The 25,892-nt window shown below is 36.0% G+C and overlaps 1 protein-coding gene across 1 annotated transcript in view; it reads right to left on the bottom strand.

Moving 5' to 3' along the window:
* Positions 1-9,195: 9,195 nt before the first annotated feature.
* Positions 9,196-25,892, bottom strand: part of LOC150094416 (uncharacterized) — a 46,980-nt gene continuing 30,283 nt past the window's right edge. The window contains exon 2 of the mRNA XM_090412468.1: positions 9,196-10,770. Within this exon, the coding sequence (XP_090268594.1) occupies positions 9,583-10,770 (1,188 nt within the window). The 3' untranslated portion in view covers positions 9,196-9,582. The remainder of the gene's footprint in view (positions 10,771-25,892) is intronic.

The raw sequence follows: 25,892 nt of genomic DNA, 5'->3' as shown, positions 1-25,892 counted from the left end.
TCAGGGCCTTGTATATTTGAGTCATTTATTGGAAAAATCTAAATGCTATTGTTTTATTAATATGTATAAAATAGAAATAAGTGGTAGACAAGCAAATATTCGTCATTATCAGCTTGCTTGTGAATCAAACCGTTCAGATTACAGGAGCTACGATGGGAAACTTCCCCAGTTAAAAGGGTTGGTCGTGTCCATTGGTTGTTCTTCCTGAGGTTGATCAAAGAGACATGGACCCGAAGTGAATTAATTCCGCGATTGAGGACTGGATATTGCTCCTTCAAAGACTTCGTAATATACACTGTAGATTCGCGCATTTCTGCAATGTTCATTGGGAATACACAGTTAATTTTTCAGCAGTTTTCTCGGTGTGAAAGACCACCGGTAGCTCTGTCGGTAATAAGGACGTCCTTTGGCTGGAAAGAACTGGATTCGCATCCCATCTAGGATGCACAGATATTTTTAATCACTCCAGCAGTGATTAAAAGGTTTCATCCTAGAAATTCTGGTTTTGATCCCCCAAACAGATAAACCAACTACAGAATACTCACATTAACAGATCGTAGCTGGGTATGATGATGGGACTAGTTGCTCTTTCTCCAATTTGGGTTATGTAGGGGTTGCTGGTCTGGTTGATCGAGTGGTTAGCATATACGCTGTCCATCCAACAGTCTAAGGATTCGAATGTCATCGTAGGCATAGATATTGGTGAATGTCTTTAAGTGTGAAATAAATTTATCGACTGGTATGAGACCACCGCCTATTCTGCTTAATGAAGGCCTTGAAGTGGCGTGAAAGAAAAGGTTCCCTGCCTATTCTTGCCTATCCATATTCATATATGTTAGGCTTGTAACGATCCTCTATTGGTTTTGTCTATTTATTTATTTTGTCTATCTATTTCAGTGGAACTGTAACATTAGCAGCTGTTTCACTGTGTATTTTAAGAACTACAGGGAAAAAGAAGTGTGAAGAAGATAATGGAAGCTCCTTTCTTTGCAGTGATTATCTGGTCAGTGCACGTGTTAGTATAATAAGGCTCTGTTGCGTCACCCATGTGGACAAATGACAGAGTAAAAAAACAAGGCGAGCCATTGTTTTTCATTTAGCAACACTTTGAATGAACCTAATGCTGAACAGTATCATCAAAAAAGTGATGTAGCGTTCATCATCCCCATTATATTTTTATTTATTCTCTCCCTCAGGTTGGATACGTTTAAGAATATACACTCAAATAGATACGCTTCGTCGACTCTCGCAGAACAATGCACCGAATCGTCAGACATAAGACGCACGCTCATGTAAATACCCACACGTAAGAAAATGATGAGGAAATAATATTCGCACTGTTTCCTCATCATTTTCTAACCGTTAGGGAGCAAGAGAGGAAATGTGAAATAAAATAGAACAAATCCATTTGAGGTTATTCAGTTGAATATTTTTGAGGTTATTTCGTCCTCCACTATTATGCGCTATCACTTTTTAGTGCTAAAAATACACCTTTCAACTCCATAACTCAGCGATGCAGATTGGTATCTGCAAAACTTAATGGACTGTAATGTGATGTTCAACTCCGTTTTTATAGATTTCTCCACCGTCCGGATACAAATTGCATTTACTAAACTGCCTTGAGAATAGTGTTTAGTAGTCAGATAAAATGTCCTTGGAATGATAACTCACAGGAAGTTCAGTTGATTACGCTGTTTAGTTCCTCAATATATAAATTCTCTTCAATGGAATAGGGTTTAATGGAAAAAGCATAATCCAATACTGTACACTATAAAATTATAATAAATGCATTTATAACAGCAACATAAGTAATATTACGAGGATTACTTTAGAAACAAATTTAGACGTATTTAATAACTTTCTTGAGGATATTGAATACGTTAATCCTAACAGATTTAGAGGAGATACAGCTCATCCAATAGGCTGGGTTCAAAGACTACTAAAAAGCAGGAGATTTAAGAGCCAAGTATACATTCTCTGGATATGTACTTTAGCCTTAATCCTCTGTGTTGTATTAGAACAAGTTCTAGTACATTGAACACATTCTGTATATCATCTGATTGCCTAAATTTCGTTTATTGATCATTCAAAAGAGCCTCCGTAGCTCAGTCAGTATAGACGAAACCCTTTGATCGGAAAGACCTGGGGGTTAGATTCCTGTCAGTGATGTAGAATCTGTTCTTTATCTGGTCTCTTTCGACGAAAGGTGAGTTAGCCGTTCTCATACGGAGGGTAGGGGATTTTTTCACCCGGAAACTCGGGTTTTTCGTCCCAGAACAGGCAAACCTGCCCCGTGAACACCCACATGGATTGTAGTCATGAATACAGAATATGCTGGTCTCCAGCCCGGATAAAATTGGGGGATTGGAGAAAGCAATGGTGAACTATCCTGTGAAAATCTCACCAGGAATACTTTGTTGACAAAGCCTACAAAGTCACCTACGGTCGGAAACGACTGAAAGTGAAAACCAGGGGAGGATCATTCATTATAGAATTCGGGTACTACCATGATCACTTTTCCCGCTCATGAGGTTCTTATTTAGTTTGATAATTCCAATAAAGCCGTCCAACTAATTTTTTTTTGTTAAGTTTTTTTTTTTCTTTTGAAATGTTACAGAAAATTTAATTCACTACTCTTACGATGTTTTTTTTATTTTTTTTTTTAATTTAAGGAGCCTCCATAGCTCACTTTGTATAGACGAAACCATTTGGTTGGGAAGACAAAGACTTGGTTCGAATTCTGTGTAGAACGAGAAAAAACTTCATCAGTTCCTTTCAACTAAAATTGAGTGCCGGTCTCATAAAGAGTTGGAGTTTCGTCCCTCCCCAAGAAACTCGAGTTTTTCACGCTCCAAACTAGCCGTGAACACACACTACAGACATAAAATTCTTACTTGTAGAAGGAGGCATCAGAGGAATGGCACGTGCATTAAATTGTCCAAAACTCTTAATTGAGGAGACGCATCCCGTCTTAGATTGACGAGAAATGGATATTTTTCAGTGCTTACGGCACCTCTTTCTCACGGGATTCTTCACACGCCCTACTCAACTATAAAACGACTTGTTAACCATGAACTAAGTAATGATATTTTTACTCTTCCTGAGATAACTCCTTATTTACATTCTTGTCGAGAAAAATTCTTCAGAAATCCTTTTCTCAGAACAATCTCAGAAATATGTAATAAGAATGTTAATTGTGCTTCTGAAAGTGTACTTAGGCCTCATCAGACAATGGACGAATTGATTAATTCTGTACAAGTTTCGCGTTGCCAGGTCCTCTCAATGTTAACAGGTATTGCGTTCCAATAAGTGTGGTTTCAAGGTGACCCACAATAAACGCTAACTTACCAAACGGGAGACTTGCTAATTAGCGGAACGGTTGACGGTCCGTGTTACCGTATCATTACAGAGTACCGGGTTCTTCCATGTGTAACATTGGCCTTCCAAGTCACGACTTATCCTAGCTGTTGTTAGTAATTATTGCGTTTTAATGAAAAAATACTGATGTGATTCTGATGGGGAAGAGTAACTTCAGATATCTTCATAAAAATAAAAAAAAAGAAAACCCTTTTGCTTTTTTTTTTTTTTTTTCATTTTGTTATCCCATTTTCTGCTTAAGTTTTTTTTTTTTTTTTTTGACAATGGATTCGTGATATTGGGATTGTTCAGTTTTTAGACATGCGTGTTTTTGTTCTTCCCTTTCTGTTGATTAGCTGATAGCAGGTATTTTGTTTGCAGTGAAGAGGTCCAGTACAGAAACCCGGATGTGGTCAGTTATGCAGATTTCTAAATCAGTTAAAAAAAAAATGGCGGATGAATTGTAGATGTTCCATAACAATACCGGTGAAACACAAGATGCTGTAAAACTGAAAAAAAAAAAAAAAATCACACTAACAATTATAACGAGTTAATTGCCTTGTATTGAATATAATTTATTCTTTGATAACAAAGGTGCGTTTTTTGTATTAGTCTACTCTCGTTTCCAGAATTCGTTTAATATAAAAATGAAGAGCAGTTTAGAAACTCGATGCCAGTGAACTTTTTTTTATTCTCATTATTAATCTAACTTTTATCATTTTTTAATGCCACTTTGTATCTCATTTTGGTTCATCCGCCGCTATCTGTTTGAAGATGTCAGGTTAAAAAGGAAGCGCCGGTCACTGAACCGACACCAAATACGGCACGGTGTGTAGGGTAAGATGATCCTTTCTACCTTGTAACAGCTGCCGCTTCAGCCCTCTGAAACACTGCCCTCGTCCGTCAAGGGAAACTAATTCGACATTGATTTAAAGGGATCAGTTTCCAGACCGAAAAAAGAAAAACAGAAGAGAAAAAAAATGAAAAGAAAAGGTGACAGTTCTGTAATAACGTATAAACAGGTTCTTGCCGGGGTAGTTGAGTACGGTGCCCGCAATCGGGGATCAAACGTCTCAGTAGATACTCATATACGGCCTACTTGGAGTTGGACATCGTGAGCAGCATGCGAGAAACGGGAGAGAGAGAGGCACGCGCAAAGCCAGCGTGCGACTATAGGATGGCGCCAGTGTGGCTCAAGTTATTAGGCAACAATCGGCACAAAGACGATACACCAATCGGTAACCAGTATCTTTGTAGTGTATCAGAGCAGGACACACTTGCCCCGGGCGAATCACGCTTGGAATAGCGTCTGTGTCGTCAGTGGCTTGCTTCAAGTATCGATCGGCTAGAACCGAGGCTATTAGGCGAACGTAATACCATTATGCTATTCGGCCATTTTTGGGAACGAGGAAGAGAGATTTGTTGTGATGACCGTTCAGCCATTCCACTTTATGAAAATCTATTTTGGGAAGTTGGAGATGGTCGTTCTGATTTTGAACGGTTTTACCCTTGTAAGCTTTCAATAAGTGCTGTACGCTGTGGAATTCAAAACCACAAACACGTAGAGAGGTGTTCGTTCCCAGCACGCAAGATCGATTCAATGAGAAATACTAATGGATATATATATATGAAAAAAAGAAACGTACGTCCACCAATTAGCCCCCTAATACGTAATTATAGAAACTCAAATAAGAGAGTAAAGCAGGTTTTCTGTTATTAATAGTTGGAGGAGGGGATGGGAATCTTTAATTTTTAACACTTCATTAAAAAAACTTTTTGCGATCTCTTTGGTGCTTTCATAAAAAAAGAACCTAAGAGATCGCAGTTTCTGACAGGCAAACAAAATTAGGATCTAGTGAAATCGTTAAAAGTTCCTTCCTATATTATAATGATACCATACAAAGTAAAACCTGTCCTTTCCTGCCTTTCTTTTTTAGATTTGACACTTCTCTTCAACTCCCCTCTCGCTATGTTCATTTATATACTTGACGGAAGACAAATTTAGAATTTCCACAAATCTAGAAGGCAAATTTTTCTTTTCTTATATCATCAAGAAAAACCAAAGGGAAATGAATCTAGACTGGACTCTAGAAGTAAAATTTATATTGCGTTTATCTTGATAATAATTGTATAATGATACAAAAATCTAAAAGGTGAACTCGAAATATTTTAAAATTTTGTTTTCTTTCTTTAAAAGTAATGATATAATTAGTCTTTTTAATCTGATAATTTTAATTACAATTTATTTTTTAAGCATTTATATTTTCTTTTGGAAAATTTAATTTAACTTTAAAACATAGTTAAAACAGCATGCATTGTAAATTATAATTATTCTAAACTCGAAAAAAAAAAAAGAAAGAAGGCTAACAAAGACGATGCAAATTAATAATGAATAAACTGTCTGTTGTAGTTTTTAGTAAAAAATGATATATATATATATATATATATATATAACTTTCAGTCCGATTTTTAAAAAAAATTCAAGCCTTTTTTTTTTTTAATATTCCTATTGTCATCACACATTTCTATATCGATCGGTTAGTGTTTTAATTATGAAAAGGTAACTAAATTTTTTTTATTCAACTCATTCTTGCAGTACGTTTATAATCGACACATAGTCCTGTTTGCGTCAGACTCCTTATTCTTATAGATCTAGTAAAATGTTCTATCTGTTGTAGAAATCTCTCTCTTACACACACGCACACGCCGAAAGTATATTTGGTGTGGTATTTGCATTAATGAAAGGTGCTGTTAGCGTCTCTGTAAGCGAACGTTGAGCCTAGAGCGAACCTCCCAGGATACTAATTCCTCTAATTACATCAACGACTAGGAATCATTAAAAATTAATCAACGCAATTCTGGTTGGAAAGGCAAGCTTTTACACACAGCGGGCGGCCATCATAGGGGAATCAGTGGATGGCTTCTTGCATTGTTAATAAGTACTTAGCCATTAAAGTCAGGTATCAGACATGTGAAGAGACCATCAAGATGAAACATCGTGCGATATTCTAGAAGTACAATGAGTTCCCAACAGCAAAGACGAAGCGAAAAGGATACGAATTACTCTGCGAAATTGGGATCTGTGAATGTGCTCCATTATTATTACGTGAGGGAAATACATGTTCTGTTTAGCGCACAAAAATCTAAGCCCAGTAAAGAATTATTATAATTGCGGCATTGCATGGGGAACAAAATTTAGTTTGGTGTTTTTTAATAACCACTCTTTCCTTCTTTTTTTATTTTTCTAAAACTTACATCGAAATTAAACATATAGGAGTTTAGACTTCAATTCCGACATTTTCACCCCCTAAACGATGAGTGCAAATATCAAATTTTGATGTCATTTGGAATAATTTTATTTATTCTATATTTATAAAAACAGTCTGGCCTTAATCTTGATTTGTCGGTTAAGATTAAGGCCTGATTACCAGAATAATATAGTCACTATCCCTATGCCCATAATTCTAGTGTGTTCACGAGCCGGTTTGAGTAGTATGATGCGTGGGGGATTAAAAGATGGAAGAAGAGATCTCTTAAATCAAGAGTTTTATGTACATCGACTTCAGAGTTAAATTCTACGAAACGATTGCTAAATCCACTACATTCATTCATAGCATTACTCGATTTAACTTAACCATTTTGCCTTGTTTTTATTTTTATTTATTTCTTAAAGCCTTTCTTCTCATCTTTGAATCAATCTGTACTTCTTGATATCATTTTTGAAAATAAATAAATAAAAATACAGTGATAACGAACTAACTTCTTTTACAGTATTAGGGTATGCTCTTTTTTTTTTTTCATTTATTATGACTATTTATTAGAAAATAACTATTAAAATAGTTATTTTCTAATATTCTCGGCATTGTGAACTTAGGCATATGTGATAACTTCCGGTTAGTATTGTTTATATGTACTCCTGTACATAGAATGTCATTAATGTTGGCAGTTAGATCATAAAGTCTTATATAAATTGCCTTTCGTAAGCTATTATACTCTTGGCATTCACAAAACTGAATCCAATTTCGGCATTTTTAAACAAAGGGGAAAATTATATTTCTTGAGTGATTTGTATAACTTGATGTGCTTAAAATAACTGATCTGCAATGATTTCCAATTCATTATACTAATTCAAACAAATGATTAGGGATAAAGCATTATTTATTTTATTTTTTTCCCCTACTGAGTGCAACTTATGTTATCTCAAATATCCAGTCATGTAATATGTAATTTATCGTAATTAATGAAACATATCTAAAATACTCTCATATATTTTATTGTTTCAAATATATACAAAGGAATTTTATTTATTTTCATCTGGAGAACCACATACACTTAAAGATTAAATTGTATTGCCTCATTCTGTGAGTATGAACTGAACCAAGGAATTCTAATCAATAATTTGAAATGTAACATAGGCAGAGTAATGTAGCTACACAAATAACACATTCTATTTTACTGATGTCAAATTTCAGCTCATTACTGAAACGAAACGACCAAACTCCCTCTAGTGGAATTATTCTGAACGATAGGATTTCATTGCTCTGTAATGTTTTCTTGCAGCAGCAACTAAGTAGTCTGCTTTTTTTTTTTTCTTGTTTTAGCAATGAGCCAAAATTGGTTCCTTTTGTCAACTACATCACTAAGATACCGGAAGTTCTGAAATTCTCTCAAATACAATAGTTCACTAACTTCAACAATTTGGCAGTCGCTATTTCGTAATTATAATAGTGGAACAAATTGAACATTTTAAAATATTAATAAATATATACTTATTTATACATAAGAAATAAACAATTTTGAATGTACAATAATATATATTTTAAAAATCATAATATTTAAATTTTACTATTCTTATATTTCAAAAATTTACATATATTTAAAATATTCTTTAAATTTACATAACACACCAAAAACAAACAGAGAACTCTCATTCATATTAAATCTCTGCTACATCAGAAGCAACAAAAATCGTAAATAGTAAAATAACTATGAAACCAACAGAGGGCAATGATATTTAATGTCACATAATACGGGAAAGAATAATTTCTCTCTATTCTCTTCTGCGCATGTTCTGTAGCAAAAGCAGCGAACTTTTTAGAAACCGCGCAAGTCCGCGCATAGTCTGTTACATTGCCTGCTATTGGATAGTGTGTATCTATTCTTCGCTGTCTTTCATTGGTCGCGATGAATGATCAATATCAGACTTTTTTTTTCAGGAAAAAAAAAAAAACAGTGCTAGTTTCGTGTGTAATGCAGCGGAATAATTGTAGCAAACGTTCAGAATCTAGACGATTATTTTTTTACCAGTTACTACAAATAGTAATTAAAGGTTTCAAGAAGTGGAAGCTAAATTTAACGGCATTTATTAATAAATAGTAAGCCAAACAGCTGGCTATTACGAATTCAATAGCTCAGTCTGGTTCACAACTGTTCAATGGAAGTTCATAGCTGAGAGAAAAAGGTAGAGCTCCTTCCTTTCTAAAATAGATCGTATACTAAAGAAATAGTTGGAAGATAATCTCCAGAATCACGTCCGTCGTCTACGTAGGTATTTTTCGAGTGAAGATAAGACAAAATATTAAGGTTACACAAGCATACCCCCATACGCACGCGCGCATATACACTCACACATACATACGATGAAAACTACACAAAGCAATATATATATATATGTAGATATGTATATATATATATTATGTTTTCTAGATATAATTTATGAATAAGAGCTTTTAATTCCTAAGATAAACATTTAATAAGGTTTATAAGCTTTTTTAGGCACGTAATTATATGTACTCAACTTTTTTTTTTCTTTTATCTAAACACCGATGTATTTACATATATATTAGCAATATTTTATTCTTCAGACATTCTAATCATCTGTCCTTTTGGGGAAACACCCACCAGAGAGCGCTGATTTTTCTTCCTGAGCAACTAGGAAGAACAGTGGCAAGAAAAGAAAGTTCTTTAGAATTCTTCTATTTGCTTCTTTCTCTCTGACTCTTCAAAGTTTCTCTTGACAGTGAAATAAATATTGGTCAATTCATGTCCGGCAACCACAGGAGGAGATTGTCAGATGGCAAAGATAAGTCAACACAGAAGTTCACAATGACTGTCTACAACAACTGACTGCAGGAGAAGGGAAAAGGTGAGGGGGGGGGGGAGAAGAAGAAGGGAGATGCCTAATGTAGGCTTGGCGTGGATGGCGTTTGTACTCCGTCTCTCACCTTACACAGCCGTGTGACGTTTCATATGCAGACTTAAATGATCGGACCGGGAGAAAGCACGTTCGCAGAGCCTACACTGGAAAGGTCGGTCGCCAGTATGCTTACGGTAATGTCGTGTCAGTTCGTCTGATCGGGCAAATTTCCAGCCGCACCCCTTCCAGTTACACTGGTACGGCTTTTCCCCCGTGTGGGTCCGGAGGTGCGCCTTCAGATGGGAACTCTTTGTGTACGTTTTGGTGCAGCCGGGATGTGAACAAGTGTGCGTTGTGACCTTCTTCCTTCCGAAATTTCGACGACCTCGTTTGGGTTTCCCCGCCGCCGCTGTTGCTGCGGCTGGCTGCGGAGTTGCGTGATCTGGTAGAGTACCGAAAGTGGTCGGGGTGGGCGTAAATGTCGCTCGCGCGCTGGTCGTGTTCGTCAATAACTCGGCCAGATGGGGAGAAGAAGGAGGCGTCACCATTCGTAAATGTGGTTGCGACTGGGACGACGGGGGAACGCCAGCACCAGCGAACTGAACGGGATGCGTCGTTACTACCGTGGTGACCAGATGGGAGAACGTGTAGGGGTGGTTGTCGATAATACTGCTGCCGCCTCCATTTTTCTGCGGAATTTGTCCTGTCCGTTCCGGAGACGCAGGAGGGGATATCTGGCTCGACACCAGATTCGACTGGTTGTATGCTGCCCATAGCGCTGTCGGGTACGGTGTTTGTACTTGAGGATTGGCGGCACAATTCGAAGGGTACCTGTCGCTTGGCTTCTCTTCCGTCGTTTGAGTTATGGGACTTGGCGATGCCTGCACAAGGCCACAGAGAGGCCCTGGGAGGTCTGCTGTCGTCACGTCGTCCTGGGTCGTTTTTCGCTTTAATGATGAGGAACCATACGAAGGAGTGCTTTCGGCATAAATGTTGGCGTTCTGACTAAAAATGAAGTCTAATTCCAAACCCAGGTCATCGTACCTGGTCTGCTGGAGCAGCGGTTGCGATGGTGGCGGAGGAGGAGGAGGAGGAGGAGCTGAAGGCGGAGGTGGTACACCGGAAGTCACCGGTGTTGACGAAGATGGTCGTCGACCTGATGGTGAGATGGGTTGCTCGATGTTGGGAGTTCCACAGTTGGAACCCATGTTCATCTTAATGGAATGTTCCTGTGGATGGATGTCGCCTAGTAACACACTCTCGATGTCTTGCCATATCTGGAAAAGTAAATAAATGCACGAGATTGGAAAACTGCGGATGTGCAGAGAAACAAATGCATTTCTATATTAAGAAATCTAATATAAAGATATTAAGAAATAAGAGAGAGAAATTGTTTGCATTGTACATATTAATAAATAAATTCTGTTTATTTCTGGATGATAAAAATAATCATAAAATATTAAATGAAATGTTAATAATATATACAATATTAATACGTTATTATATTAAATGATGTTAATGAATATCACCCCTATCATATTTTTAAATTCAGAAGATATGAATGGATATCAAACTCCATGTCAATGATTTTAGTGGAACTTTGACAGCAATTTTACAGCAGAAGATTCATTTCTGATCTTATCAAATTTTGTTTTTACCACAATTTTTACTGAGAGTTTTCATTTCTGTAGTATTATTTATTGTAACTATTTGATCTTTAATCTTTTATAATATAAAATACTACTCTACTTTTATATACGCTTGATCAACTTAGTTGCAATATTTCGATTAATATTTTTCATAGTGTTCTGTTTAAAAGTTCAGAAATCTTACGCACTTCATCATTCATTAATTTTCTATTGATCCTCCAGCTGATCTGGATTCCAAAGTATTTAAAATTCATCACTCGTTCGATTATAGCTTAAACCTGATTGGTTGCTTATTAATCAGAAGTGTTTTGATTTTTTGGAATCATATTTCCATATTATATTTTTGATAAATCTGTTGAAAATGAAATAATATTTTTCCGCATAATAATACGTCATCCGCATAAAAATTTTTTTAAAAAAAATTTTTTACACCATTATATTTAAAACATCTTTCATTTAATGCTGTCGAATTCTCTAAACACAAAAACTGGAGTATTTTTTTATTAGTTTTTTTTAATTGCAAATATTGCGTCTTCATTACATTATTTAATAAAGATCTTAATAAGTCTTAGCAGAAACAAATAATTATAAAAATAAATGCTCATTCTCGTTTGCTATATTTATTTATATGATTTTAATAATTTTATACTTTTCACTATACTAAAATAATTTTATTAACTTTTAACTGCTTGAATGAAATAATCCCGTTAACTAATTTTAACTGGATTATTTCATTCCCGTTAAAGAGGAATTAAACGAATAAATAAAAAGTGGGAAGATGGCAAGTGATTTAGTTAAATCAAACGCAGTTGTTCTCAGACTTTAGATCTCTACAGGGACACACAAATATTTATTAATTCAACCGAAAGATTCAAATCATCTCGAATCCATTTCTGGGAACATTGCCTCTAATGATGATGAACACAATTCGAGGAGAAATGCCCCCCCCCCCTCATCCCAACTTGGTGCGTGATGAGTAATACTTAGAATTCTGACGGCTGTCTTGCAGTTTCCCAGATATCGTCGTGCAATCTGCAAAAACGAGTTGCATTTAATTAATTCTTTCACTCACTGCGTTAAGCATTTAGCCATCCTCCGCATTTTGTGTTCCTGTTAACTACTACTAATAAAAATGTTTCTGTATTCCTAGCAAATCAATAAATCTGCTTGTTTCTTTTATCATTTATTTTGTAGTTATTTATATTTTATTTATTTATTATTTTGGACGCCTCGTTGACTCCTTCTCCATGGCAAATAAATCAAATGAACATAAATTAAATGCAAATTTCCACAATTCATGAAATAACCAAAACGAACTAACCGATGTTTTATTTAGCTTCAGCCAATGAGAGAGTGAGTATTACTGAATTTTATTAATGGAATCGAATTTGACTATTTTCTGAATATAATGAAGACGAATTTTCCTCTTAAAATGACAAGCTATCAGTGATGAATGGAAACAAACCATAGTCTAAACATAACAATAATTGCTTTCCGTTTTTTTGGGGGCGGGGAGATGGACTGAGTCCTTGACTCTTTATCCCTTCATCTGATTGAAGAAAATCTGTGTGGATGGGGGTGTTATTGAGCTAAAAGCTGTAAGTCATGGCAGGGTAACGGCAATAACCGAGTCATAGTTAAACTTTCATTGGCTACAGCATTGCCATCCGTTACCCTGGATCAGTGTTTTTTTTTTATAAAAAACATCATTAGCTACAGCATTGCTCTACCTTCATTTGTTGCTTTCTGTTATACCTTATCCTTATAAGGACTGGCTTAAAGGGACGAAGCAAGAATGCTTTTCATCTTCCCCGTTATCTGTAGAGGACAGTGTAAGGATAAGCTGTTATTGAGCTATATAAAGCTCTGATCATGGCAGGAGGGTAACAGCAATAGCCGAGCCTCAGAATTTCACTGGCTACAGCATTGCCATCCATTACCCTCCAAGGGTATTAATCACCGCATCTCACGGTCGACTAGTTCATTTCTCCGTCTATACTCGGACTTTTGTGCTTAGTCCTTATAAGGATTGGCTTAAAGGGGCGAAGCAAGAATTGCTTTTAATATTCCGGTTATCTGTAGAGGACAGTGTAGGGATAAGGTGTTATTGAGCTATTAAATTAAAGCTCTGATCATGGCAGGAGGGTAACAGCAATAGCTTCTCGGTTAGAACTTCACTGGCTACAGCATTGCCATCCATTACCCTCCGAGGGTATTAATCACCGCATCTCACCGGATGATAAATCATACCCCACTTTTGTGCTTAGTCCTTATAAGGACTGGCTTAAAGGGGCGAAGCAAGAATGCTTTTCATCTTCCCCGTTATCTGTAGAGGACAGTGTAGGGATAAGGTGTTAATGAGCTATTAAAGCTCTTATCGTGGCAGGAGGGTAACAGCCTAGCCTCAGTTAGAACTTCATTGGCCACAGCATTGCCATCCATTACCCTCCAAGGGTATTGGATTGAATGAATCCACTTTTGTGCTATTGAGTTGATTACCTTATTATCGTAAACTATATAATTATTATAACAGTGTATAAACTTCTTTACTATTTATTCACATGAAAAATTATTTTTGACAAAATATTAATCCAAAGCTATATTTCTAAATCAATAAAAAATATTTTCATTAATAAAAATAATAATTTAATTGTTTACCAGTGTAATATTTCTTGTGTTTTCACTTATAATAGATGCAATAGGAACAAAATAAGATGAGAATGAATGCTCTAAATCCAGTATCATGGTAGTGTTTATCCAAGAATTGATACAAACTGTATTTACGTGTGGAGGAAATCTGTCTGGCAAAATTTATTTATCATTCTTCGCTATTTCCAAGGTCGATTGGTAGTTTTGTTTATTATAACGTTTCCAATGCCATATTCCTATTGTGCATGCATATTATAATGACTCAACCGTATTTCACAAGTTTAGATGGAAAAGGGTGAAGATCCCACCGAGAGAGGGTTGCAGTCATCTTTTGAGTTCAGAAACCGTCTAAACATTTATGAGTGTTTCTTTTGCTTTGCTAAGACAAATTTTATAAGTTTTTTTCTAGTATTCAAAATTGCCTTAATGTGGAAAATTAAAAAAAAAAAATTCAACCAGTTTTCTGCTGATTCGTTTTCTGAGCTATGTTAACAGGTTTTGCATGTTTACACATGAAACACGATTCTGCAACTTCTTATTTCCTGTTGCAAGCTGCCAAGTTCACTAGCGAAAGGAGATAAAACTATCAGATTGCGACCATAGCCAGTGAAACAGGTTTAGGTATAAAATTCTCTCTTCACAAACTAGATCGGTCTGAGGATAAGACGAATAAATCGCTCCACATGACTTCAAATGACAGTGGGTGTATAGAAACTCACTTTATTAGTTCATTTCACACTTATAAAACAGGTCAAATATCGAAATATTTGATGTATTACAAAGATGTAGACAGCAAGAATTTAGAAATATTAATTTGTTATTCTTCCTTTTCTACCGCTGTTTTCATCTAATATGCATGTTAAGAAGGCTGCTCTAAATACTGTCTAGTATTCGGTTAACGACTTATGTAGTCTAAAATGCTTCGGTGATGATCCTTGCTGACTTGGGTGGGCAAGTCAGCAGAAATTATCAGAATTTTGTATGGTTTGCTATTAATTTCCCGACGCGAGGTGTGTAACCAGGGCGGAGTATATTTCCTATATGTATATCGTATTATTACCGTGTTCAGAGATGCTCTCACTGTTCATATGAGGGTGATTTTCTTTCGATTGTCTTTTGTCAGAAATCTCATTAAATCTTCCATCTCTCTGTTATCCTAAAATTTACGAAGTGCGGGTCCGACAGTGATTTAAGAGAACTGTGTTTTAATTTTTAATGTGAATTCAAATGGATTGCCGGCCAAATGATCCCCTCTCCCCCTACCAATGTAAATTACTAGCTGGGGGGGGGGGAGTGAATTAAAAGCAGCATTTACCCGATAGCTACCCCACTGTATCTATCAATCAAATTAAATCCTGTACTATACATCCAATTTGTGAACAGTTAATTATTAGGTGACTTGAAAAGCTCATCCATCACAATTTCCCTTTCAATACGTCCCTTGTGCTATCCAAGTTCACTCACATTTCCAACCAAACTTGGAATATAGAGAGATAGCGTCAGGAAAGTTAATAATGTCTTATTTCTCATAGTTTGGACAGTAATTTCAAGAAGTGTTTTTAAATGAAAATTAAAGTTAAAAAATGAGCCATGAAGTATTTCGAAATAATTGAGACGAACTGGGTTTGTGACACGCATATGAATCCAAATTACTTTTTTGTGACGTAGCATAAAAATTATGAGCTGATATGCAAATTATTCGAGTTGAAGTGCTGCCATTTATGCAGATCAGGAGATGAGAGTTTACGGCAGCTGCAGCATTACCGAAGACCGGTAAAATTTTTCGTGTTTATTGGCTAATGTATTAATTCCTGCCACGAAGTATTCCTTGTCCTATAATTTTACTGATATAAAGATTAGTCTTATAAATGAATAATTCATTTCTTGTCAGTATAAAAGATCATTAAAATATTAGCTATTCATATACCGTAGGTTCAAATCTTTGCCATTTCAAACTGGCGGCACTGTATTAAAAAAAATAATAAAAAAAACTGATTATTTCTGGTATGTAGGGGTCAAAAATAGCTGGCTTCAACCTCCATCCCCTCCCCCCCAATTAAATAATTGCGTGCTTTTTTTTTTTTTCAAACCTCTGTTTAGCTGTCATCACCCTCATTGTATAGAAGTAGACAAACAGAATGTACAGGGGGCCACTGTGTGGTGGCTGGGATAAGAATAGCCCCAATCACACTGTAGCTCATGCATGTCGTACGAGGCGACTAAAATTATTACTCTGGGAGAGTAATGGATGGCAATGCTGTAGCCAATGAAGCTCTGAGACACGGCTATTGCTGTTACCCTCCTGCCATGATCAGAGCTTTATATAGCTCAATAACACCCTATCCTTACATTGTCCTCTTCAGATAACGGGGAATATGAAAAGTATTCTTGCTTCGCCCATCTGGCCAGTCCTTTTAAGGACTTTAAAAAAAAAAAAAGAAATGTGCAGGGTACAGCTCATAAGAATTCTGTCTTGTATATTTATTTTTAGTATACAAATACCACTGCGAATTAAAAATTATTACTCTACAAATAATTATGTAATAATTTATTATGTTTTATTATAGATTATACTGTGTAAGTATATGATTCTACAGTTCTGAATCTTCCCTTTTCTGTTTGAACAGGATTTACTAACCAGAAGTGATAGAGATTTGTTCGTCTACATACACTATGTTGACAAAAGTATCTGAATACCTTACGTCCATGAAAATTTCGGATCCTAGGATATACAAATATTCATGGAGTGTCTACTTAAGTCTGGTAATAAAAGGTAGATGCACTGCATGTTTTGTACTGTACTCGATGTCCAGATGCCACGTTCAGCTGAACTGACAGGTTTCCAACGTGGGATGGTAGTTGGCGGGGGGGGGTCACTACAGTGGTCTTTCTGTCCGTGACATTGCAACCCGTCTCAGTATACCGAAATCCATCGTTGCTTGTGTCATTCGCAGATGGAAAGTTGATGGTGCTACCACAGGAAAACGGCTTGGGAGACCACCGACACTCACTGACGAGATCGAACAGCTCTGTCTCGGAATGTTCGAGCATCCTGTACTTCATTAGTGGCTGACCTCGCAGTCAATCTGGATCAGCACTAGAACTGTACGCAGAGAGTTTCATGCCTTACGTTACTACGGCAGAGTTGCTGCGAACAAGCCACGGGTCGTTTGGACTGGCGTTTTTCATGGTGCGAAAATCACTGTAGATGATTGGAAAAGGGTTCTTCGGAACGACGAATCACGCTTCCAAATGTTTTACTCTGATTGGTCGTATTTCTATTACCCAGGAAACGGTTCCGGCAAGGCTATCATTCCAACTGTTAAGTTTGGCGGAGGTTCAGCTATGGTATGGGAGTGTTTCAGTTTGTTGGGGCTATGTTCATTGGTGGACGTATCTAAAACCATGATGTATGATTGCTACCTGGACATCCTGGACAACTTCATGCTTCCGACGCCGTGGAAGTGCTTCGGCAGTGATCCTTGCATGGTTCAGCAAGACAATTCTCCATGCCATAGTGCACTGCATGTCCAAGACTGCTTTTTACAAAAACAACATTGAAGTGTTGAACTGGTCGGCTCAGAATCCAGACCTCAACCTCAATCAAATATCTTTGGGACGAATTTGAAAGCCGAATTCGCTCCAGACCACAGCGACCGTCAGTACCAGCAATGGGGATAGCGCGAAGAATGGAAGAATATATATTTTTTTTTTTTTTTTTTTTTACAGCTAGTTTTCCAAATACTTTTGTCAACATAGTGTATACACTATGTTGACAAAATATCTCCCCCCCCGCCCTTCCGTTTTATGTATGTAGACGAACTTAGATCCTATTCAAACAGAAAAGTAAAAACACAGCATTAAAAAAATCATCTACTTACACAGGATGACAATGGCATGGAGGATTCCGAAAGCCAAAAATGATGTAGCAGTTTGCATTAAATAGTAAAGGCGATCGTGTGTCCTCTTTGTAATTATTTGGTCAGATTCAATGAGAGAAAAAAGCTTCTATTTGAGACTGTTTCTTCACGTGACTTCAAGTCCAACAAAACAGATAGTGCAAGCTTTTTTTTTTTTTTTTTTTTTTTTTTTTTTATGACAATCCCATGAACGAAATCCACTGCCATATTCAGTACTTGGTTGACTAAGAGTTAGATGATCTGGGATGCAGTTCAAGAGATTATATGCGGAATTTTTTAGGCCTTCAACAAGCAATTTAGTAGCTGATGAAAATCACGTTCCATCTCGAGCTGCTGAGTGAATTTAATAGAATTATTATAAGTAAATTCAGTGCACTAAAAGACGAATGAAAGGAAAGGGATCATATTTATCTTTTAAAGAGAAAAAAATTCTGATGTTGTAGTCGTCCTGAATTTTCATGCGGTGAGCTTTATTTTTAACTTCGATTCTCATATTCATTCCTCGTTCTTAACTTTTTTCTTCTTCCGTTTTTGATTATCATTTGCAATTATACAGTCGGCATACATAATCATACCGTTCGCATTTGCGGTAAATTCGCTAAATCGGTCATCGTGATTAACGTTTCTGTTATGTAATTAGTTTTCTCCATCATGCTGCATGCGTCCATAATGAATTCAAACCAACACCTTCGCTCTTGACAGATCAGATAGCAAGTGGGAGAAAAGAACGAGTGTACTAAAATAAGCTCCTAAATATATGTCACGGGAAGACAAGTGGAGATACTTAAAAACAACACACTTATTTTAGCAATTCCTTGGCTTTTATCCCGTTTATAGCATTGCTCTGTGAATAGAATAGATTGTGCAATTCAAAGACTTGTCTATAAATGGCTAAATTTAATGCTTACAAATATGCAGCTGTCTGAAACAACGTATCTGATATACAACATCAGTTGACATTATTTGATTTAATTAATATAATATCTGTTATACATCTATTAAGAAATAAAAAATAAATAAAAAGAAAAGTTTATTGATCTTTAAAGTTATCTATACGATATATTTTATATACATGTTCGCAGATTAGGTAAGAAACACCACTTTCTGTCTTAGATAAGTAACTAATGAATTCAAATATCAACTAATTTTGAAGTGAATAGCCCCAATGTAGCTCAAGCATGTCGTACGAGGCGACTAAAATGGGTATCCTGGGAGGGAAATGGATGGAAATGAAGTTCTAACTGAGGCTCAGCTATTGATGTTACCCTCTTTGCCATGATCAGCGTTTTAATAGCTCAATAACACCTTATCCCCACACTGCCCTCTACAGATAACGGGGAATATGAAAAGCATTCTTGCTTCACCAATCTAGCCAGTCCTTTTAAGGACTTTAAAGTGAATCTCGTGACTTATCCTGTTTTATTTATATGATTATTACAGAGCTATGATGGTTTTAAGATGAAAAATATGACTCTTAATTGTTTAAATTAAGCCAGAAATCTTTAATACTGCTGACTGGCCCCAGCAATGATTAACTGCTGTGGCCTGGGGACTGAATACGGATAGGATGTAGCTATGACGATACCCGCTGAGTCTTCCGTTGATAATCTGGCCAAACAACCGGATAACAAAGAAGTTCAACGTCACCTGCCAGGGTGATAAGGACCAAACGACTAGATGATAGTCTTTCGGAGTTCATCATCTAGCCGTTTGGCCAGAGTAAGAATGAGTGTTGTTTAGGGGCAAACAGTTAACGAAGTTTTTATGTTCACTTGTATTTTATTCTTTCAAGCCTCAATAATAAAGGGAGAATTGTCCGGCATTATTTTCGAACAATTCTAGAACGTCCAGGCTTTAAAAAGAAGTTCAAATGGGGAAAGATTAAACTGTTATAATTGAGGTACACGAAGTACCCTTCATCCCCCCCCGTACATCGCAACTAATTTCCTGGGACTTTTTCATCAGCATCGCTTATCATTAAGCCTACTTTAGGAGTAAAGGAGGCCTTTGAAAACCAATCCTCTTGTGATTATTCAAATAAAGGCAGGATTGTTCGAATATTGTGTGCGCCTCGTATTTCCGTGGCCCACTTACCTATAACTGTAACAACGAGCGGAATGGCGGCGCTAATTTCTCGTCAAGTTTCCTTCTTCGGTCCTTAAAAATCTTCTCACGTACATCACAGTAAAACCACGTATCGACATCCGGGAACAGATTACGAGAATCCAGAACTTACCCTACAACCTTTTCGACTCAGACATCCCGTTTCCTTGAACCGTCCCATTAAATAAACACCGATCGCTAATAAACGACGATGCAAGCTCGTGCCGGGATTTTCATTATTTCCGTTATTTAGAACTCGTTTTTCCAGCAAACCTGCCTTTTATGTGTTGAGTCCTTACAGTCCTTAAAGCGAAAGTACAATTTTTTTCCCCCTCCACAGCTAAGCTTTGAATCAATCTGGATGGTGCTGCATCTAAAGGACACCCAAGGACAATTCGGTTAGAAGTACAATCTTCAAGTCGCGGGTGTCCTTAAACTGAAAGCTGCTGTCTCTTATTTCCTTGTTTTCGAGGACTTAACAGCTGCTGTCATCTGGACAAACACTTATGGGGGGGGGGGGCAGAGATCGTTTTCATTATAATTAGCACGTGCATGCAGGCATGTCCTGTATTTATCGATATCTTTGTGTGCTATTTTTAAATATCGAATCGAAATATCCGGGACCCATTACAACAATGTCATTTCAAAGTTGACAGTTGTCATTTGGATTCTAATAAGAAGTGTGTGCGTTTCTGAATTATATTAAAAACAAATTAAAATGCGAAATATTTATTAGCAGAAATAATAAAATAGTGTAGTAATAAAACAAGAAATTAAACAAAAAACCTAATAAGTATTTCTTGCTCTTTCAAATACTGAGGTGTGGACCCACCACCACTGTTATGTGAGATAATAAAAGTATGAGAGCACGGAAATACTCGTTTTTTCTTTCTTTCCTTCATTGCTGACTTGCCTAGTGTTATCGAAGTTTTTCCTCCCTACAAACATAAGCACGCGAAATATCTACACACAATAGACAAGCTTGCAACACGTGACTGTTTATATGAAAGTCACTTAACATGACTCATACAAAGTATTGGATTCATCTGAATTTAAAACAAAAAATAAATAAAATAAAATACTGTATACAGTGTATTACGAAAACCGTCAGAATGTGATATTGCTTCCTGGTAAAAATACCTAACTTTGATTTAACTGCATACCGTAACGGTTATAATAACGAGTAGCTTCCGACTAGACCTGCCGCTCCCATATTTTCTCTGAGGCGCCACAAGTAATAGGATACATTGCTTAACAGGATTTTTTTTTTCTTTTCTTTTCTTCGAATCGTTTTGATTAATTTCTCTTCTTTATTGTCCCACCATTGGCCTCTACGTTCGTTAGTATGCATGCTTCCTCCTGTGCTTCCCTAAATCATCTTCATCCCCAACTTATCTCTCTCACACACACACATACACCAACATGTTATATTACACATTTGCATTTTTCACACATTAACCTACTCCACGTGATGATATCATAGTGAGCAGCCCCGAAGAAAATGCTGATGATCGCTCACCGAAATCTCAGTGTAACTAATGACTTAAGACCAAGGTGATCAATTACGTTGACCCCTCTAAGTAATTGTATTTCTTGGAAGCTCAACACAAAAATCGATTTTTTTCTTCCCCTCTCTCTGTTTGAGCTTAACATCATTAAGCTTTGTTTTGCAGGAAAGAAGAGCACGCTATAAATAACCCTTTAAAAGATAACAGTGGCTGCACCGCCATCTTGCAAGCAATAATCTGCAGCACTGCCTACCGCTTAACAAAGTGCCTGTCAGTCTTAGCATCAGATAGTTTACGAATAATTTAGTAATAATTTCATTATTGCTCCTAAACATTTTAAGGCTAACTAGATGTTAGTGCTACTGGTCATTGTTCGTGCTACTTTTCTAAATTAAGTATTGTTTTTAACCTTCTTGACGGTTTGAATTTCAGACATCCATGAAATCTTTCAGCGATTAAATAAAGATGTAATCATCGAATATGACGTTGCGCTTAATGTATTCCATTACTGATGTAATCACAAAACTTGTATTCCATCATTTCCTTCTGCAATGTGCCTAGTAAGCAAAACGAACTAAATGCCAAACCGAACTAAATGCCTTTTTTTGTCCTTATCAGTCCTGTAGGCCAAACATGATGGGTTCCCAGAGAAGAGATTTGTTGTTGTTTAAAGATGGTTATACGTATGAAAGGATTGCTAAATTGTAAAAAAAAAAAATGACGATGACAAACTAAATCTCGAGTATGTAAGATGTATAGTCAATACTAACCAACAAAACTACACAATTTCATGCGATGAAAAGAGAGTCATAAGGAAAATCTTCGAGAAGATATTAAGTGAACACAACAAGAGCCATCTGTAGAAATTTTTTTTTATTACTTGCAGGCGCAAACTTGACTTGCTTGTCTGTTTGCTTACTTGGGAAATGGATTAAAACCAGGTTTAAAATAACTTGGTATCTTTAACATACAAGAGCCATCTGTGATTTAGAATGACGCTCTACTCCTTTTCCGTCACTGGATATATCTAGCATGTTTCACGTCCCCCCCCCCCCTTTCATCACTAAAAGCAGGGGGATACTCAGGGGCCACTGACAGAAAGAGCAAACTACGGAAAAGATCAACTACCCATATCCTAGTGAATAAAATTTGGTTTATGAATGACAGTTCACTTGACTGTAACATCTCGTTAGTCCTAACACCGAAGTGGAAGCAACTGAGATATTTAGCAATATTTAACGCACGAATCATAACAGCTTTTCAACCGTTTAATTATGCTCATACTCCGAGGTATTTTCCTCCTAGAAACCTTGGCTACTGAAAATGCTGAAGTTAGCAGACATAATGTCCTGCATAGCATGTTGTAGTGGCTAAAGCCATTAAGCAAGTTTCAAGTCGGAATGTATTTAAAGCACTAAAAAAGGTTATTTAAATTAAGGGGATATTAAATCCCACATTATTTCAAAACCGAATAAGAAACTCAAAGATTGGAATCAAAGAGTTTCATGCCGAATATAGTAAACTACAAAAATTTCGGCGGATTGTAGCGTAAGCTAAAGCACATAGTTCAACACTATGGCAACTCGTTGCAAAGGTGGGTAAAGTTCTGATCACTATTCTTAGTATTACCCATAATGTATTACCACAGTATTACCTGGTCTACCTACTCACTGATGAGACCTTAATAAAGGTCTGGGTAGCGACCTTCCACCATAATGCATAATATCATACATCTAGGAGATGGGTTTTACATTATGACTTGACTCACCTTTGCAACGAGTTGCCCTAGTGTTGAACTATGTGCTTTAGCTTACGCTACAATCCGCCGAAATTTTTATAGTTTACTATATTTGGTATGAAACTTTTTGATTCCGATCTTTTAGTTGCTTATTTTATCTTTGAAATAATGTGGGATTTAATATCCCCTTAATCTCTGTTACATCGCCGAAATGAAGCCTATTGGCTCTTTTATTTAAGTAATCTAAAAAGGTGTTTATAATAATGCATGTCGTCCATATTGATTGCATGTAGTGCCAATGGAGATGGTCAACGAAATATCGTCACTGCTGCATAAATTGTTTTGCTTCTGTAAAAATTAAAAACAATTTATACACAAGTTACTATATAAATAATTCCGTCATTTTTCCACAAAACAAGAGTCTAAGCACCTTTAAGTGCTTCGAAATTCTAAACCAGTAATCTATATACGTTTTTTATTTTATTTTTTGTTAAGGAAACAGAGAGATAGTATGCATAAATATATCTATGGCATCTGACTGGGCTATGGACATAATATAATATCGGCATTTCTTTAAAATATATAAAACATTAAAAACTATTACAAACGATAAATGAACACATTATTTAATAATTGGATAATTTTTTATTAATAAAAATATTTTGAAATAATTAATAAAATAAGCAGTAAGTAAAACACACACCATCAAGTATATTATATCTCAACAATTGAACTTAAAGCCGTTTTATTTTGTCTTCTAAGTTGTTTTAACAAATGTTAATGAGAACTCAAAAACCCAATTTTTTCCTCGTTTTATTTTCTAGATCTTCAGTCATAAAACAAACTGTTTGAAGATGTAGATGCTCTAGAAGTCTTGTTCTCTTCTTGACGAAAGCAAAGGAGATTTTCGATATTAGCATAAGGCAGCTTTTTCTTATGATAGCTTTTGAAACAATTTTAGTTTTGTCGATTTATGACAGTTATTTTTATAAATTTCGTCATTTACCTGCATTTTTTCTACCAAGTAAAGACATATTGGTAGGTAATAGTACAATACCCCAATTTAAAGGAAGTTTACATGGCATAATTCTGCAAAAGCCTCGGAAACAGAATAATTGTTTTGCTTCATCGTTATGTAAATATCGTATGTTTATTTTAAGTCTTAAAATGGCTCAAATAATTGATTGGATTCCTGTAAAAAGTTACTGCTTTTTTATTTTAAACAATTAAAAAAACTCGGTTCTTAATTGTTGTAACAGTATTTCTAAACATTCAGGAATTATAGCTTTTGTCTTTAAAACAATTTGAAACACGCGTATTTATTGTTGATAAAGCGGTTTACATATCAGCACAGAACTGCTTTTCATCCCCGAATAAGAACTCAATTTTTCATAAGAATCTTGGAGTTGTTCAGTTTGTGTGTAGCGGTGTAACTTGATTAACCTCTGGTATACATTTGCACGCAGAGTTCATGATAGTCTCTTCCATGGGAAAGAAAGAGTACGAAGAAAGAAAAAAATTTTTCTGTCTTTATCATTCATCATGTATTGAATCTTCGGTCCTCTTTGAATCAAACAGACCTATAAAAATCAGTGAAAGGAACAACCATAGAACTTAAAATGTAGAAGTTACTTCATTTATGTTATATATTTGGGCAGTCGATGCTTACCATGAGCAATGCCTTTTCAAGGGAAATAAGTTGATTGATTGAAGTTTTAAAACAACTAATTTTTTTTTTTTTTTGGTATTTATTTCAACTTTATTATTGACATTTTTGACTTTTTTTTAATGTGTATACCACTTTCACTGACTTTATAGAGTTGTTTTACCTCACCAGTCCATTCGATGGAATAAGTAGTGACGCATGAGGACGTATTTTGTTAGCGAATAAATAAACTTCAATCACGTTGTCCATTTGCTATTGTTATCCACTGTTTATTATTGACCGGATTAGTGTTTTCTCACATACGAAACATCAAACCGAAAACTTGTTCTGGTCTTACCCATGATATCAGTTGAATCGTGGCGATATCACGTGTCTGAAGTCAATTACAGTACAGCGACTGGAACTTTTTCCATTGAAAGGGGGTTAATCTCTAAAAATATGAGTGCGTTGTTCAATTTTTTAAACAGGATTCAGGTCGAAGTCGATGGATATTTGTGTACTTCGTGAGGAAAGAGGAAACCATTATTATTAGGGGATAACTCGCTGATATCGCTATCAGGTATGAAATCAAAGTTCAACTCTCACACAATGGTGTCTATCACTAAGATTTCTTTTCGTGATATCCTTCTGAAGATAATTTTTATTCTAGAAAGATGCAAAACCATTGTTTGTTAGGGAAAATGTTTTCGAGTTATCTGATTTCAGATATCCTTTCTAAAAATGAGTCAACACCCGTTCATCTCGTTATCTTAAGAGAAGTATTTCCTCCTTAAGTTAAAGTAATTTCATAAACAAATTAAGATTTTACATTACATTTTTTATATTAAAAATAAAACCAGTGATGCTGTGAAAGAGTTAGTTAAGAACCTCAGCAGTTACACAGTTTCTTACACTGATGTACTGACATTAGTTAGTGAGATATAGTTGATGCATTGGACATCGAGTAGATCTTTAAGAATGTCAAGTTGAAGTCTAAAAATAAGCTTTTTTTTTTTTAACGGAAAATTAAAAACTCAGGTAAGTTATACAATCGATTGGTTTTCATGGAACCGATAGAATAAACTAAAGTTATCCCATTCAGTCATTTGTGCTTTCTTAGTGAAAGGCTAAAAATGACATTATGTAAATATATTCACTCTCTATCGCCACTGGTTAAGATATCAGTG

The sequence above is a fragment of the Typopeltis vanoorti genome, chromosome 22, assembly GCF_054136105.1.
Source record: "Typopeltis vanoorti isolate ZY-2024b chromosome 22, IOZ_Tvanoo_1.0, whole genome shotgun sequence".
In the NCBI taxonomy this organism is placed as follows: domain Eukaryota; kingdom Metazoa; phylum Arthropoda; class Arachnida; order Uropygi; family Thelyphonidae; genus Typopeltis; species Typopeltis vanoorti.
Note: the sequence above shows the minus strand (reverse complement) of the source record. Positions and strands in the feature narration are given on the sequence as shown.